The 15,988-nt window shown below is 43.2% G+C and overlaps 1 protein-coding gene across 3 annotated transcripts; it reads right to left on the bottom strand.

Annotated features, from left to right (window-relative positions):
- Positions 1–1,319: 1,319 nt before the first annotated feature.
- Positions 1,320–15,662, bottom strand: NBR1 (NBR1 autophagy cargo receptor). 3 transcript variants are annotated; one of them, XM_027896059.1, is made up of 21 exons: positions 15,465–15,662; positions 13,434–13,496; positions 12,336–12,354; positions 11,936–11,958; positions 11,236–11,433; positions 10,630–10,704; positions 9,402–9,619; positions 8,254–8,418; positions 7,566–7,772; positions 6,793–6,952; positions 6,339–6,626; positions 5,919–6,062; positions 5,646–5,721; positions 5,230–5,340; positions 4,272–4,466; positions 4,019–4,153; positions 3,053–3,419; positions 2,644–2,741; positions 2,225–2,303; positions 1,875–1,980; positions 1,320–1,624 (listed from the first exon to the last, which is right to left on the bottom strand). In XM_027896059.1, exons 1-21 carry the CDS (start codon positions 15,645–15,647, stop codon positions 1,448–1,450), a joined length of 3,087 nt encoding a protein of 1,028 aa, XP_027751860.1. In that variant the 5' UTR covers positions 15,648–15,662; the 3' UTR covers positions 1,320–1,447. The 3 variants fall into 3 exon arrangements, with proteins under 3 accessions (XP_027751860.1, XP_027751861.1, XP_027751862.1); XM_027896060.1 differs by having other exon boundaries at positions 10,630–10,701; XM_027896061.1 differs by lacking the exon at positions 15,465–15,662 and adding an exon at positions 13,641–13,692.
- Between the last annotated feature and the right edge of the window lie 326 nt (positions 15,663–15,988).

Here is a 15,988-nt window from a genome sequence, read left to right as displayed (position 1 = left end):
TACTGATAAGGTGGCCAGTCACAATACTGACACCACTTCAGCTACACTGGGACAAAACAGAACACTCGAGTTTGAAGCAAGGGCAATATAAAATATTTTAGGATCAATGGTCTCCTACTGCAGCAAGGAAAAAACTGTTTACTTGAAAGTAAGGATGTAGCCAACACTGTCACCTACAGAGGGACTGAACTCTGAGGAATTATCTATGGATACCCCACTGCACAGCAGTGTCTGGTGCTCATTTCTTGTGATTCTTCAGAATCAAATCTCTCTCAGCACGTTTCTAAGGGAATTCTTCGATTTCCAGATTAAATATGGGCATCTAAAACAAAATCCTTACGAAAAAATTGGATCCTACAAATGTGGCTATGGAAACACAGAAGCAGCTCAAACCATCAGAGGAGACTGTACACTTGAAAGTGCTTAAGTTAATGCATTTTTCAAACTCTAAAGTAAAAAGTTACCCAATGCCTGCCTCAAGCACTCTTCCCCTTCCTAAACATTACCTGAATTTGTACTCCAATTCAGGTCTGGATTTCTACACATTCTCAAACTTTCTATGTGGCTTTAACAGAGTAAGACATTTGCAATATAGTGAAAAAAGATAATGGTCATATTTTTAATATTTTTATAAAGATTCTTAGAAAGGACTTTCCTACCCTTACACTCCATTTTTAACAAAATATTTTATGTAGGTTATACTTTCCTGTTAGAGATCTGTTTTGCACTATCATAAGTAGAGCTGGTTCAAGCTTGCTGGTGGTAATGAACAACAAACATCAACCTCCCTGGTATTCATCAGTATAACTGCAGTTACACTTTTGGACTAGATTCAAGATGACTTTTGTCTATGAGTAACTTCTTTTTCTTAGAATAATTTGTCAGGTTTAAGTCTGTTATAATACTATCATGCATTGGAAAACCAATTACTAAATCATCAGAAGAAACAACTTGCTAGTTTTGGGCATCTCTTGTAAATTCGGCAGGACTACATTTTGCAACAGTATTTTACATTTGTTCCTATTCCATAGCTAAGTCAAAAGTCAACAAAAACGTCCAGCTGCCTAAAAAAAAAAAAAACAAAACAAAAAGATTTTACAAACAGTAAAAGGGGAAGCTCTCATCTGGGTGCAATTTAGTTCTACAGGATTCCCTGATAGAAGGATCTGGTCTGAAATTAGAGACCTAAAGACTATTCATTTAACTATGAGGTTCAAATTACAATTGAAATTCTGATGTCTAGTTCAAGAGATGCCATGACAAGGGTTGTGTGACATTTCCGTGAGAGGAAAAAAAAACAGAAAAAAAGAGTCAAAACCTCAAAGAAAAGCCAAAGTTTTAAGTCACACCTCCAAACAGAAAGCAGCTGAGGAGCAGCCTGCTCCTGCTGTAGTGTTTAATGAGAGTTTACTCAGTGAAGACGATTCCTTCCCTCCACCAGGCAGGTTCAGCATCTATTGCTGTACCAGTCACTGTTGCTGATCTGGAGTAACTCAGTTACCACTTGAATCATGTTATTGTTGTGTTTCTTCAGCAGCCGCAGGTTGAGCTGCACGTCACAGAATCCCATCTCACAGAGACTGGACAGCAGAGTGGCAGTCTGCTCTTCTGTAGCTGCAGGTTGCTGAAAACAGAAGACAGTTAGATCAGCTAAAAAAAAAAAGGTAATTTATTATACTGGAAGAGAATTGAGGCACAGAGACCCTTTGGGCCATAATTAAGCCATTTATATTCCCTTTCAATGCTCACTTGCAAAGGTGAGTTACTACTCTTACACGAAGCCCTATATAGAATGTTGACACCTTTATAATGCATCGCTACAAATTTAAGGTTGTGACTCTGTGACTATCATAGCACACAGGAAAGACATCTACCTGCTCAACAATGGGTGGTCCAGCAAATAACGCTTTGTAGGCAGAAGCAGCAACCGACAAAGCTCCTTTGACAAGTTCTCCTGCGATGCTGCTGCCTTGAGGGTACCTGTGGAGAGGCCAGGGGGCACTTTAGGGTCAGTTTGGTTCAGTGAAATGCAAATCTCTGCCTGCTGATGTGTCAGCTGCTGGAGAGAACAGCCTCTGATCCACAGGAATCAGGGCTGTTTGGGAACTGAGCTATGCAGGAAGCTCATTCTTTTATGGGTTTATGCTTTCCATAAAGTGACCTCTTGTAAAGAGTTAAGTATTCTCACCTAGAAGAGAACATCCCTGTATGAAAGCTTCATTACCTTGGGAATTCTGAGAGCTTCTGTTTACTAGGGGGAAATTCAGAAGATCCTGCACCATGACTGTCTTCACCACTGGGTTCTGGAAAAGGAATCAAGAATGTCAACAGGTTCAGTTAATGAGAAGCTGGAGAGATGCAGCTCATGCACATAAAGGGAAAGGAGTGGGACTCAGTATAAAAGTAATACTCTTAAGTTCAGTTATGCAGACACAAAGTAGGTGTACAGGATTCTCACTGCAGTCTTAACTGATCCACAAAGCCAATTCTTTCTTTATTTGCAACATTCATATAGCAAAAGTTCGACACCCAGAGAAAAAACTACAATCATTGCTTAGGAGATTTCTCCCCTCTTCAAGCATAACAAGACATGAAATTCAATACCAGGCAAAAGGAACAGGTGACATTAAGTACTGTCAATACCTTCTCTTGGTATTTGATTATGAGGAGCAGAAGAGATGTTCTCTGAAGCTGATATGTTTAGTTCTTGGAAGGTATGATCCTGAAGAGGTGCAAGATTCCTGAAAGCATAAGGCAAAAAAAAATTACATTTACTGTTTTTATTCTACATGTACACACATAGGTAAGTCAAGGTCAACAGACAAAGGAAAAAAAAACTTCACATGGTCCCTTCTCTCTCTGTCTTGCACTACTTAAGTCAGCGACTAAATGTGCCGTGAAAAGTTCCAGAATTTAAGGACATTTACCCCAGTGTACGACAAGACTTTTGTTACAACAATTTCTGCTTGGACACTGAACTTAAAAGCACAAGACCCTGCAGGCTCTACAACACCATCAGCATCCTCATTTCATTCTCGTGCCCAAAGCATACCTTGGTGTCTGGGGTGAGGTGTCCACAGTCTCTGGGGGCAGTGGTGCTGCAGGCAGTGTTTGTGAAGCTGACAGAATGCCACTGACCCTGGGGGGCTGTGGTTGGCTCCCCACTTCAGGGCTCTCTGCTCCCGTTTCAGGTTCTCCCGTCTTTTCCAAACTGGGCTGGGAAAGAGCCGAACTGTACATGGACTCGCCCAAAGGGCGGCTCGTGTCGAAGCACTCCGGGAGGATGATGATGTAATCCTCTGATGAAGCAGAGGAGCCTTGACTCTGAACGTCATCTTTATCTTCCTCCTCATCACAATTGTCGGCACCACTACAAGGGCTCATGTTCTCAGCAGACAGTGGAAGGTCCCCTTCCTTCCCTAAGGAAAACCAGTGAGGTATTACCATTATCCATTTCACGTGGACAACAGAGACAGCGCTGTCCCTGCTCCAAGAGACAAGCATTTAGAAACAACTGTAAATCTTTGCTGATGCTGTTAATGGTATAATTTGCTTTGTCTGTTGGGGGGGAGGGTGCAGTGTGAAAAAGAGCAAATGATACACTTACACTGTACAAATACACTGCTGATATTAATGCTTGTAATAAAAACAGGAATAAGAGATATACAGGGAACTTAAACCTCTAGTTTTCAGCTCCGAAATAAAATACATTAGAAACAGGTCAGAAACAGCTATAAGCACTGACTTCAAGCTATCTGTACAGAATATGGAGGCACCAGTCATGCCTAACATATGAGCACTTATTATATATGGAAGCTTTGTGTCTCCAAACCCACTTTTTAGAAAAGCAGCTGTTCAATTAGGTGCTTGTCCAGAGCACTGACACCAATTTTCTGATGTAATGATTCTCTTTGTGTAATGAGGATCAATTTCCTAGAACAGCCAGATGGTTTTACACCTTTTTTTTTTTTTTTTTTTAGCCCTTATTACAGCTTCATCTTAAATCTATTTTACTTACCACAGTAATTTTCTGCCATTAGCTCCGACTGGTGAATCTTTGCTTCCTTTTTGGAAGTGGAATTAGTATTTATCACAGGAGATTCTTCATTTATCATATTGCAAGTGAAGCTGTCTTGCAACGTTTGTAAAGAGCCTAATAAAAGCAATCAGGAAAAACAATTTAATGTCAACACCACCTGAGTTTCGCAAATCTGTGTCCCATGTCTGACTCCAAACAAGTCAAACCAGAGGAGGCAGCTGCCAGTACTTACTCTGAAGGATTTTATTATTCTTTTTTTGTGGAGGTTTGTGGTCGGGTGCAGCATCCAGGGTCAGAGATCGAATCACAGTTTCGCAGACAAACTGAGTGCCACTCATATCCTCCTCCCCTTCCTCCTGGTTCAGTGCATGCTCAGCTTTCAGCTTCCCCATGGAAGAGTCCCCAGGAAGGCAATCTTCTGCCACTCCTTGGGAAGGGAAATGTAGGAGATTTTACTACCACCACAAGGCAACGTAACTGTAAGAAGAATTTTTTTAGCCTAACCACGGCTAATATTGACTCTGCACGTTAATTCTTTCTAAAGATTGGAAGATTTTTGAATTCAGTTCAAGTTGAATGTCAAAGTGATTGAGAAGCATCTGGAGTGTTTTGGGTATAGCCTAGTCTATAGAGGGCAAATTGTTAACTCTACCAATAATTCTAGCAGCCGGACAAATTAAGAAAACCATTTGAAAGGACTTTTACAAGGGCATGCAGTAATAGAATAACAGCAAATGGCTTTAAGCTGAAGGAGGGTACATTTAGATTAGATATTAGGCAGAAATTCTTCCCTGTGAGGGTGGGGAGGCCCTGGCACAGGTTGCCCAGAGAAGCTGTGGCTGCCCCTGGATCCCTGGAAGTGTCCAAGGCCAGGCTGGAGCAACCTGGGATAGTGGAAAGTGTCCCTGCCTGTGGCAGAGGGGGTTTAGAACTGGATGATCCTTAAGGTCCCTTCCAACCCAAACCATTCTCTGATCCTATGAGCTGTATTTCTGAATCTACACATATTATGCTCCAACCTCTACATTCATCATACATCAGGCTACAGGTTTATGAGCCAAACAATCACTTGTTTTTCCAAAGAAAGGAACGACAGTAGTTAAAATTCTTTTCAGACATCAGCTCTGCTGACTGCACAGAAGTGACAATATCCTCCCTTCACCCCCAAGCTCCCCAGCACTACTGCTTACCAGGAACTAGTTTAAATCCACTCCCCTCATTCTCCTCCTTTATCTGACCTAAGCCAGGTTTCTCCAGCAAGGGGCTGTCATGTGGCAAAGGGGACATGCATGGAGTCATGTCTGAAAAACACAGGGAGCAAAGATAATTGGCACTAAGGGAGCAGGAGCCTCCAGGTGGTTAACATTTTAAGAAGTTACTCTTTTTAAGGGACTGAAGAAACTCAGTTATTTTGCAAGATAATTCGGTGAAATAAACAACTAATTTTGCATGACACTGCCACTGGTTGTGCAAAGAAAGTGGCACCTTCTTCAACATCTGCAATGTTATGGTCTTGAGGATATGAAGGTGAAAAGAAGCCAATACTGAAAAACACAAAGGAGAGCTGTCTGTGCTCAAGACACAACACAGCACGCAAGAGCCTTACCAACAGGGGTATTGTGTGGCACTCGCTCCAATTCCTGCACAATGTTAATGTCCAGCAGCTCAAAGGACAGCAAATCCTACGTGAAGAAACACAAGTTCTCATCAGCAAACCCTAAAAAGGAATTGTACCTGTACCTGGCAGCACAGATCCCACCTGGTACAAATAACAGCTCAGAAGCTTTATTAATAAAGCTCAGAAGCTTTATTCTTAGGGATGTCTACAAAACATCAACCCTGAGATGATTTGCTATATATCTGAATTTTAGCACTTTACCTGTGCAGTGAGGAGATCAACAGATGGGATATAAAATTCTCTCTCGCTGGGCAGATTTTTGATCTTTAAAGGCAGAGATATTTCAGCCTGCTCTGTTGTTTCACCCATCAGTTGAACACCTGCTTCTGTTTTTAAGGAAGCATCCTGTAAAACCAAAAAAAACACCCCAGTGTCACAGAAGCCCCTTAGGCTTGAATGAGATTTAAAATAACTCATTTTAGAGGCCAAAAGGAATTCTCTAACAAAGAGAAATTCTGCAGTGTTTCAGTTCAAAGAGCTAGACAAACAGCTGCAGCACACCAATAACTAATCTCATGCCTGTCAAAAAGAATGACCACTTTAGAACTTACAAATGCAATATATCTCGCATTTCTTTCCTATTAAAAATAGAACTTCCTCAATACCAGGTGAGTGACTTGCCTGTTTGGTGCTGGAACAGTTACTCTTCTGATAGGAGTCAGAATCCTTCCAATCACTTTCCAGACAGTCAGCAGCTGGTGAGGGATCCACAACAATACTGCACCAGATCCTTGGCCCAAACTGTTCCCCTCTGTGTGAGAGTCTCCAGTGAGAAGTGTAAGTTCCTTCTATATTAGGAGCGACAAACTCGACTGAAACAGTTCCCACTTGTCCCGACGGAAGGGATGGCACTAACACATCTTTTTTCTCAGAAGATGCCAAGGTCAGATTTCCCCACATAAGTTTCAGCTGAAATGTACAACAGAAAAAGCCAAAAACTAACTTTACAAGCTTCCCAGTTTGTGAATCAATAGGCCCAAGGAGATACTAAATGGGTCCCCACAGAGAATTCACATGTAAATGTTATCTTCCAAAACTATTTCAGTGTGTAGAAGTAATAGCAAAGGCAAGATACCTTTGTGTCTGAGCTCCATTCCACATTGCCAGTATTTTTCATTCGCCAGTGTTTGATAAACTTTGTTCCTGGTTGCAAGTGAGTACCATCAGGCAAATTCTCATCCACAAATACCGCACTTAGCGTTGGGACAATTGCTTGGAAGGGTTGATTAGGACTCCTGAGATTGAGGAAACAACAAAAAAGACACCAAAAATGAAGAAGTTAAGCTGCCAATTAATGTTAATCTGACTTTTAAATGCCCTAAATAGATGAATTAAAAGAAACTAAAACTATACAAGTTTTACACGGTACATCCATAAACCCAAAGGGAATAGGAAAGGCAAAGTGATTGCCTGCAATGGCTGCTGTTTAATGAACCTCAGCCTAAGAGCACACAAAGAAAAAAGAGCACTGAACATCATAAGTACACAGAATGGACTCAATTTTATGCAAGACACACTTAATAAAGCAGGAAAATAGAGGCTTTTTAAAAACTGGCAGTAATGTTCATTTCCCCTGTATGTGCATGCATGTGTATATAATCCTAGGCACTCCCCTTCCCCCTAAACCTACATAAATCAATCAGTTTCTGCTAATAACCATCACTTTTTTCCTTTTCCTTCCTCCCAATTAAAAACAATCCACCCTGCAGATCAAAAACTCTCACAGGATCCAATGACAAATCATATTTTGTATGAGCAACTTCATAACCTTCCTTCACTTTAACCTGGTCTCATCACAAAAGGTCAGACAGCACAACCACCAGATGCTCAGTTAACAACATCTCTTACAGGAAGGTGTTAGGTTGGAGACTCTCAGATTTCAGAGTAGGTGAGCTGCTCGTTTCCAATACGTTGACAGAGTTCCACAGATGGATTTTCCTGTGCAATTTTAGCTGCTTTTTGAGCTCTCGGACCTCTGCTTTTCGCTGTTTCTTTTCTGCTCGTAATCTCTGCTTCTCTGCCTTCAGAAATCTTTTGTCCATCTGCTTCTGGAGCCTGCAGAGAGAACAAGACACACTCATAGTACATCGAATTGGCCAGGATTTAGCTTTAGTCAGCAGTCTTAGTCTCAAGGAAACACTTCAGGAACTGTCTTGGGCTTCTAGACTGGACACCAAATGGTTTCCAAAGAATATCCTCACAGTTGCTTGTGGAACTGGTTTGAACGGCCTCAGTGAAAGAGCAAACAAAGGCAAATACAGAGTGCACCAAGAAAAAGCAGGCTTTCAAAGTTTGCTACCCATCTATGACCCAAAAGTCTGTATTTTACATTTTATCATTAAAAACGCTGCAAGATTTGTGACTTCGACCCTTTTCCAAGCACGCAGCTATTTTGAGCTACACACAATAAAATCTGAGCACCGTTTCTTGTTATCTCTAAAATCAAACCCGAACATCAACCTCAACACAGGTGTTCCCACTCGCTCTCAGGACAATCCTGTCAGGTACTGGCAGGTGGGGGGTGGGTTTTTTTTACCTCACTTGCTCCAGGGTGGCAGGAAGGCGGGGTGGGAGCTCTGCAGGGCCGTAATTCTCAGCGGCGCAGAGGACGGGTCGGCGCAGCTTTAACAGGACGTGGTTTGGGTCGTGTCCATACGTCCCTGCTTCACACTCCTCACAGATATTGTAGGCTGGACAGAGGCTGCAGAGCAGGAGAGACAGAATGTTACCAGGAGGCAAAGAATTTCTGCAGAGGAACAACTCTGTGTCATGCTACCTGCTGCAGGTAGCACCCAAATGACAGCAACCTGGTTGTCCAACTTATATATTGATATTTGGAGCCATCTGGAGAACCTAGATGATTCTCTCTCCCTTCTGGGCAAAACTGCAACACAGTTCCCACTTCCTTCTTGAGCACACATTGAAAAAAATCGATGCTGCCTTTAGCACAAGTGACTAAAACTGTTGCTACAATTTTACTGAAATCCAGTGGAAGCACCCTACTTATGAAAACACAGACGCTATGTCAACAAGTACTCAGGGATGCAAAGCAGATGGTCCTACAGGAACAGGACTGATAAAACACAGGCTCTCATCTCCTGTCAGCAAGGAAAAAAAAATCATCCAAAGAAAAACTCTGTTACGATTTCATCCCCTGCTTCTGCCTAGTCCCAAAATGCTTACCTTTACAGCAGTTGTCTCATTGGAATAAAAACCTCACTTAAAACATTCATCAATACCTATTTCATATTATTAACTGACAAGCCAGATCATTATAAAAAGCATGATCTGCCTTGGTCTCACTGACTCTCAGAGCCAAACAAAGCACTGCTGCAGGGCTGGTGGTTCCAAGTTTTGCTTTCCTGTTGAGTTAAGCGAGCAAAACAATTTCCTTTACAATTACTGCATCTTAAGTGCAAATAAGGTAAAGACTGATTGCCAACAGAGCAGGTGTTATAAAGTTCCCTCACTTTAACAATCACCTTTGCTCAAAATAGCATTAATCCTGCTTTTATGCAGACTCTAGTCGCCACAGCAGATGCTGGTGAGATACATAATGATATGTGTCTCACAGGTACAGCAGGCTGCTGGTTAGAGATCTAGAAGCCTGTGACCACAAGCCAGCTCCTCAGGCTCACCCACACACCCCACATGACAGGTTTCCCCCTCCCACGGCACTGTTACCTGCACTGGTAGCGCACCCCGATGATCCGGGCCTGGCAGTTGCAGCAGGAGATCAACCAGTCCCAGGGACCGCCGCGCCCCAGCGGGCTCTCCGGAGGGGCAGGTGCCGCTGCAGCCGAGCCCTCAGAAAAGTCTGGAGGCTGATTGCAATGAGCAAGCTTCTCATACAGCTTCTGCTCCAGCTTCTCAACAGTCTCCTTAACCACTTGTTCCCTGAACTAGGGAGAGATTGAGGTAGTCATGGGTGAGACCCACCTACGCAGCTTGAAAAGCTGGGTTGCAGTTTACCGAGTCTCACAGCCCGTAAGTTAGTAGTTCAGAATCCACTTCCCATGCACCCAGCACGTTCTACAGGAAATTTAACAAGTATCCCATTCCAGAGGATTTTTATTTTAGAAAATACCAGCCAAGAGCTTTTATGAAGGCAAGTTAAAAATCACATCCTTGTGCTTACAATACTAAGGTTCTTATTCCATAACCTTGCATGAAAGGAAGGAAACTCATCTCCAAAACAATTATCACAACTCCCAAACCCTTCTGGAGTCTCTACCATTATATTCTGATTTGTCTATCAGGGATGTTTTAGACACAACTATGAACTTCTCCTATCTTTAGTTTGGATAAAAAGGTGGCAAAGGAAGAAAGAAAACTCTAGAAAAAAAACCCCTTAAAGATAAATGAACACACTATTGTACATTGAACCTTTTAGTTTCAAGACCTCTTAGCTAACGAATTCTTAGTGATGGTATCAAACTATTTCTCAGTGACGTTTATTAGCTATTCAAAACAAGTTAACAACCACATCTTAACTGCAGGTTATTGTCAATGGCTTCCTGAAAGTGTTTTCTCAAAGTGAACAGTCAAGAAAAGCGAGGTCATCAAATGCTCTGCTTTCAATCACAGGAAACCATAACTATTGCCCTGCTGAAACTGCACAACCAAGAGTTTACAACAGCAACACTACTCCTGTCCCATGCTATCCCACCATGAGGGGTCTGGAGTTCCTAGGGCTGTCTGGGTTCTATCATGGGAGCAACTTAAAACCACACTTAAAGCAAATCAAATGCATCAACCAAACAATCCACTTTTCCCAAGGGGCATGGATCAGGCTGGGCTGACAACAACTGTGTTGAGATGTCCAGAGTTGGGCAGCACAAGGATCTCTTCCACCCACAACTTCTTATGCATTTCTTGAAGAACACCAATACTTGCAAGACAATGCACTTACTGTTTCCAAGTAGCTGGTGAACCATTCTGGAGGATTTTCACTTGTGCTTCCTGTTTGGGTCTGATTTAACTTCTGCTGGGGAAAAAAACCAAACAAATAAACAAACAAACAGCATGCAAAGCTGGAAAAAAACATCCTCAACACAGCAAGTTAACCACTGAAATAGCTCTCAAGTGCCTCTATTAAAAAAATTTTTAAGTTCTTCAGAAAACAGTGGAGAAGCAACACAAGGTATTCTCCTGAAAGATTTCTGCCCCATCAGCATTTGACTGTAATTACACACCAAATCCAAAGTAGTCAAGTATACTAGAAGTTATTAGATGGCAATTAGGGCTTCAGGACACCAATTACTTTGTTTATCAAAATACTTAAGAATGGTCAACATGTATTTATTTCTAAAACCCTTTTATTCCTAAAGGCAGCATCAAACTATCCTCTTGAAAACTCAAACTATTTAGTAAGCTTCAGAGGGGTGCAGGCAGCTGAAAACAGAGACCAACCTCTGAACTCAGTTTTGATGTGTGGGTAAAGAGGACAGTAAGTCCATAAAGTGAATTACACTTACTAATTGTTTTAATCAATATATAATGCAGCTCTAGCTCCTACCTGAATGGTCAGCTCCTTGTCATTTTTTAATTCTTCCTGTAATCCCTGAGAGAGCATGGAATAGCATAAAAGAGGTTTCTTCTCATCTTTCAGAAGCCTCAGCTTTTCTGTCACAGTTTTTTCAGGTCCTTGCAGAGCACAAGCAGGGGTTTTTTCATAGGCATTCATCTGAAGTTTATTTCCTTGTTTAACTGCAATCTAAATAAACAGGACACACAAACACCATATGTTCCACTTTCAGTCAGCATACAAAATCTGTAAAGATAAAGCACTGGAGAGAACTAACAGATAAAAACAAAACTGAGAGAGATGCCAAGGTAGAGTCAACTGATATTCTACTTCTTAAAGGTTACCAATATGCTTATTAAAAGGTTTATTACATGCCAAAGGATAATAATGCAGATATCCTACAGGAATTTTTCAGCCTAAAATAAAGTGTTCACACGTGCCAGTAAATAACAGATTCTGTCCAGGAATTTCTGATTATTTTCAAATGATCAGATTTGAAAATCAGACCATGAGCAAAAAGTTCCAAAAACATTAATAAAGTAAAACTGAAATGTAAAGGAGTGCAATTTTATTTTGTCTACATAAAATTAACTGCTTATGAAGTAGCTAAGCATTGACACTAATAGAAGTTTTAATGTTTGGCAGTAGAGTCTGAGTGAACAAGTTGAAGAAAGTCAAAGAGAGCATTTACCTTCAGAGCTTCTTCATATTCCTCTAAAGAAAAAGAGACAAGTGTGAATTTTCCCTATCTCAAACAGATACAAATCTAGCACAAAGTATTTAGGGAGTCTTAAACCACCATTACCTTCTGTAAATTATCTTAAAGTAGTGCTACTGAAAGAAAAAATCTCAATATACAGCAACAAGCACACCTTCTCACAGCAAAGAGCTGCAACATTCCATTAATTTAACCACACCTAATTTGTTCCTCCAGATCAAAACCTCCTTCCTTTGGGAAGAATTTGATGCCCAGTGATATATAAAATACGGAAATCAGAAAGCAAGCATTCCCAAGTGCTCCTCCAAAAAAACACAAGAAAAAAAGGCTGGGGTCTGATTCTTGATTTCCCTTCAATAAAGCAGCAGCTCACCTTTGCTGTTCACAGAGACCTGCAAAGAGAAATAACAGTGAGCGAGAGCCACAGGCAGATTTCTGCAATTCTCTGAAAATTAACACACTTCCACATACTTTTATTTGGATTTTCCAAAACAACGCTCCAGATATTTAAGCATTTCTAAGCTTATCTCTGCAGATACTCATTTATCCATTCTGCACACAGAAATCACCAGTACAAGAAGCTGTTTAATGCCTCCAGTACTGCACAGTTCTGAACAAGGTTTGGTCAGTCTGACCAGTATTTCAAAGAGAGCTTGCACAGATGCATCTGTATATTTATATAATATACAGGTTGGAAAATAAGGGGAGAATCTTTCCCTGAAAGGTTGCTGGGAGCATCTTGACATTTCCCCTTACGGGGGAAAAAAAAAAAAATAACTACAGGGACTCCCTCTCTGCAGTTTAGTTGAGCTGTAACCCAAGCAGTGGAACTGTGGGGTTTGCAAAAGGTCCTCTGTGTCCAAGAATTCCATTTTCCACTGAACCTCCAGATAAACAGAAAGAACACGAGAGGGTGAGGCTCTGCCAAGCAGGAAGTTACTCAACAAGGACAACTAGAAGTAACCAATTTGTTTTCTGAGTCAGTAATCTGCTTGGAGATTACAGCAATTGCATAAAGCAAGCAGAGGATTTGAGTACAGCAGATCACTGAAGCAAACATATGCTAATGAGAAGGGACCTACATTTGCCAGGGGAAGGAGTGTAGATTGAAGAGACAGGGCTTTACCATGGCTGCAAACACCGATAGTTACAACTATCTTGTTCTCATAAAAACAAAAATCAAGCTCCTCGACAGAAACAGAGCACACAGAACCACTGGCTGTTTCAATGGGGTGGGAAAAAGAAAGGCAGCATCTTCTAAAAAGGTATTTTAAAATATGTATGCTGCATTAAGAATAAAACCACCAGACTCACAGCTATTTTCTTATTGGAGGGACAAACCCCTCCTATCCCACCTGCATAACAGATGCTCCTGAAGGACCCACTACAAATTACTGTGAGGCAGAAAGGTTCCCACCAGCCATTTTCTGGTTAACCTGTTGGGAGGGTGGGGTGGTGGCAGATATTTTACCTCATCATTGTCCTCATCGAGGTACTTGATCTGAACGCTGTCCAGGTCAAATGAAACTTTAACCTGCAATGAAAAAAAATGAACACAAACCCACAATGAGACAGGGCTACAGGTGTCCTCAGTTAAACATGATTAATAATTGGGGGTAATATCAGAACCCTTCCACCCCTCCCTTCAGTTTCTCAGCTGAAACAAAGGCTGTTTTACAAAATCCATTCCTCTGAAGCTGAGCCCTTCCCTCCAACCGTTACAAACTTCCCCTGATGAAAAGAACAAACTCGTTTCTTTCATGTTGCACCTCCCCTAGTTAATGTTTACTCCAAAACAAATGATAACAACCTTCCCATTCTTAGAGGACAAGCTTGGGGTTAATAAACTCAGTGGTGGTAAACACTGCAGAACGCGAAGGTGAAGGCAAACAATCCCCAAACACCCCCTTTTGTGTTGGAAAGCACCTGGAAGAAGACAACTCACACAGGTGACCAGCCTTTTTTAACCTCTCAGAATTTGGAGAATAAAGCTGAGCAGCTGTTTTTGCATTTTTACATCAACAGGGCAGAGTGAAGAGCACCAAATGAACCACAAACCAGATGTTTCCACGTGCTGAGTTAAGTACCCACAGCTCCTGTGCAGTTTTGCACCAGGTACCTGCAACCAGGTGCATCTCTCCCAGCAGAAACTCTCTGCAAGACCTGACCATTTTCTGCCAGCCCAGAGCTAACAGAACACCCTCAGCTGACAGGGGCTGGAATGAGACATCGGGTTCTCCCTCTTTAAACACGTCCAATAAAGTATTAAAACACAGGAAAGGCAGAGTTTTAACTGATACCCTCTTGAAACAGCAATTCCCACAGCAGAGGAAAGCCACGGTGTTGGTTGGGGAAGCATTATAATAATACAACACCACACCTTGAACAAACACACCCCGGCTCTGAGACTACCTAAGATTAAGGGCAACAGGGTGCTTACACACTAATCTGCTTCCAGCCTTGATGCAAGCAGGATTCTGACTGGCTCAGACATTCCTGCAGGCTCTACTTGCCACTAAGGATTTTTAAGGCTGAACTAGGGCCTGTTCCAGAGGACTGAAATGCAACAAGTGAAGATGCTACATTTCAAGGAGCTCAGATAATTCACAGAGCAAGAGGCTCCTGCGTGCACTCTGGAAAAATGACAGCTAGGGGAAGAGCTGAAAGAGAGAAAAGAAAATAGTGACAAGACCTCTCTTAAGGTGCAACTCTAAAAGTGAGCTAAAAAAACAGAGCAGTTGTTACAGAGTGAATAATAACTCAAACCCAACCCCCCAACATTAGCTTCATAACAGCCAAGGGAATGTTTACAACCCAATTTTAGCCTTACCCAGAAGTTTTCCAAAATAGCCCTAAAAAAAAAATATATCCAAACAAAAACTTTGGACTATACCAAGAATATATAAAGACCTTCATAAGCAACTGCCCACCCACACGTGGCCCAGTCAGACACTCTTCTGTCCAAACTGGCACACACAGAGCTCCTGGAAACAAGGGGCCAAAAAACGTGTTAGTGATTCGGTGGCCCAGAAAGCACAAACACATCACGCAAGCGACAGACACGCGTGACTTCACAGGAACTACTTCAATGAGTAAAAGAACGGGAGATAAGAGGAACGGAGTGTACTTTACAGAAGGGGACAAGGCCAAAACCAAGCGTCTGTAGCCGTGGAAATGGGCAAAGAACACAACTAAGGACACCTGCTCGCACAGGGGGAAAAAAAAAAAAAAAAGGACCCATAAGAATCTTTTTTTCCGAAACAGGTTTTTCAGGTCACTCTAAGCACACAGCAGGAGTTAAAGGCTAAAAGGCAACCGGAGATTGCAGCGGCACGAACTCCCGCCAGCGCTAAGAACCTCGGAAAAGGGGGGGGGAAGGCTTTAAAAGGCGTGAGAGAAGATGCCGGGCCCTCGGAGAGCCGCTGGCACGGCCAGCGTGTCACTAAGGCGGCTCCAACCCCCCCCCCCCCTTCCCCACCTCCCGCGGCCGGGCCGCGCTCACCATGGCCTCCACATCGGCCCACGTCGTGCGCGCCGGGTCCGACACGAGGAAGCTGCGGGTGTGGCCGCGGCAGGAGACGAGCAGGGTCACGGTGGGCTCCACCGGGGGCTCCACCGCGGGCTCCATCGGGCGCTCCCGCGGGCCCGGGGGCAGCGCCGGCCGCCGGCCCGACCAGCCCAACATGGCGGCCCGAAGGGCTGTCGGGCCCCCCCCACGCCCCTCCGCCCAGCGCTATTGGCCGCCCCGCCTGTCGCTCACCTCGCTCGCCAACCTGATTGGCCGGAGGGGGCGGGGCGGGGGCGGGGCCGGGCGCCACGGAACCACAACAATAAACAGAGCCCGGCACAACACGCGGGCCGCGCCTGCGCCAACGCTGGCAATCCCAAACGGCGGGGGGGGCGGTACGCGGAAGCGCCAGAGCCAATCAGAGGCGTCCGAGCCTACCCGGCCACGCCCCTCCTCGGAGGGAGGAGCCTATAGGAGGGCGCGGTGGGAGCTCCGGCCCCGCCCAGTCGGGCCTGATT

The sequence above is a fragment of the Empidonax traillii genome, unplaced genomic scaffold (genome assembly GCF_003031625.1).
Source record: "Empidonax traillii isolate 1590-97213 ecotype Southwest subspecies unplaced genomic scaffold, ASM303162v1 scaffold476:size613836, whole genome shotgun sequence".
NCBI lineage: Eukaryota > Metazoa > Chordata > Aves > Passeriformes > Tyrannidae > Empidonax > Empidonax traillii.
The sequence above is the reverse complement of the archived record's forward strand: the minus strand, read 5'-3'. Positions and strand labels throughout refer to the sequence as shown.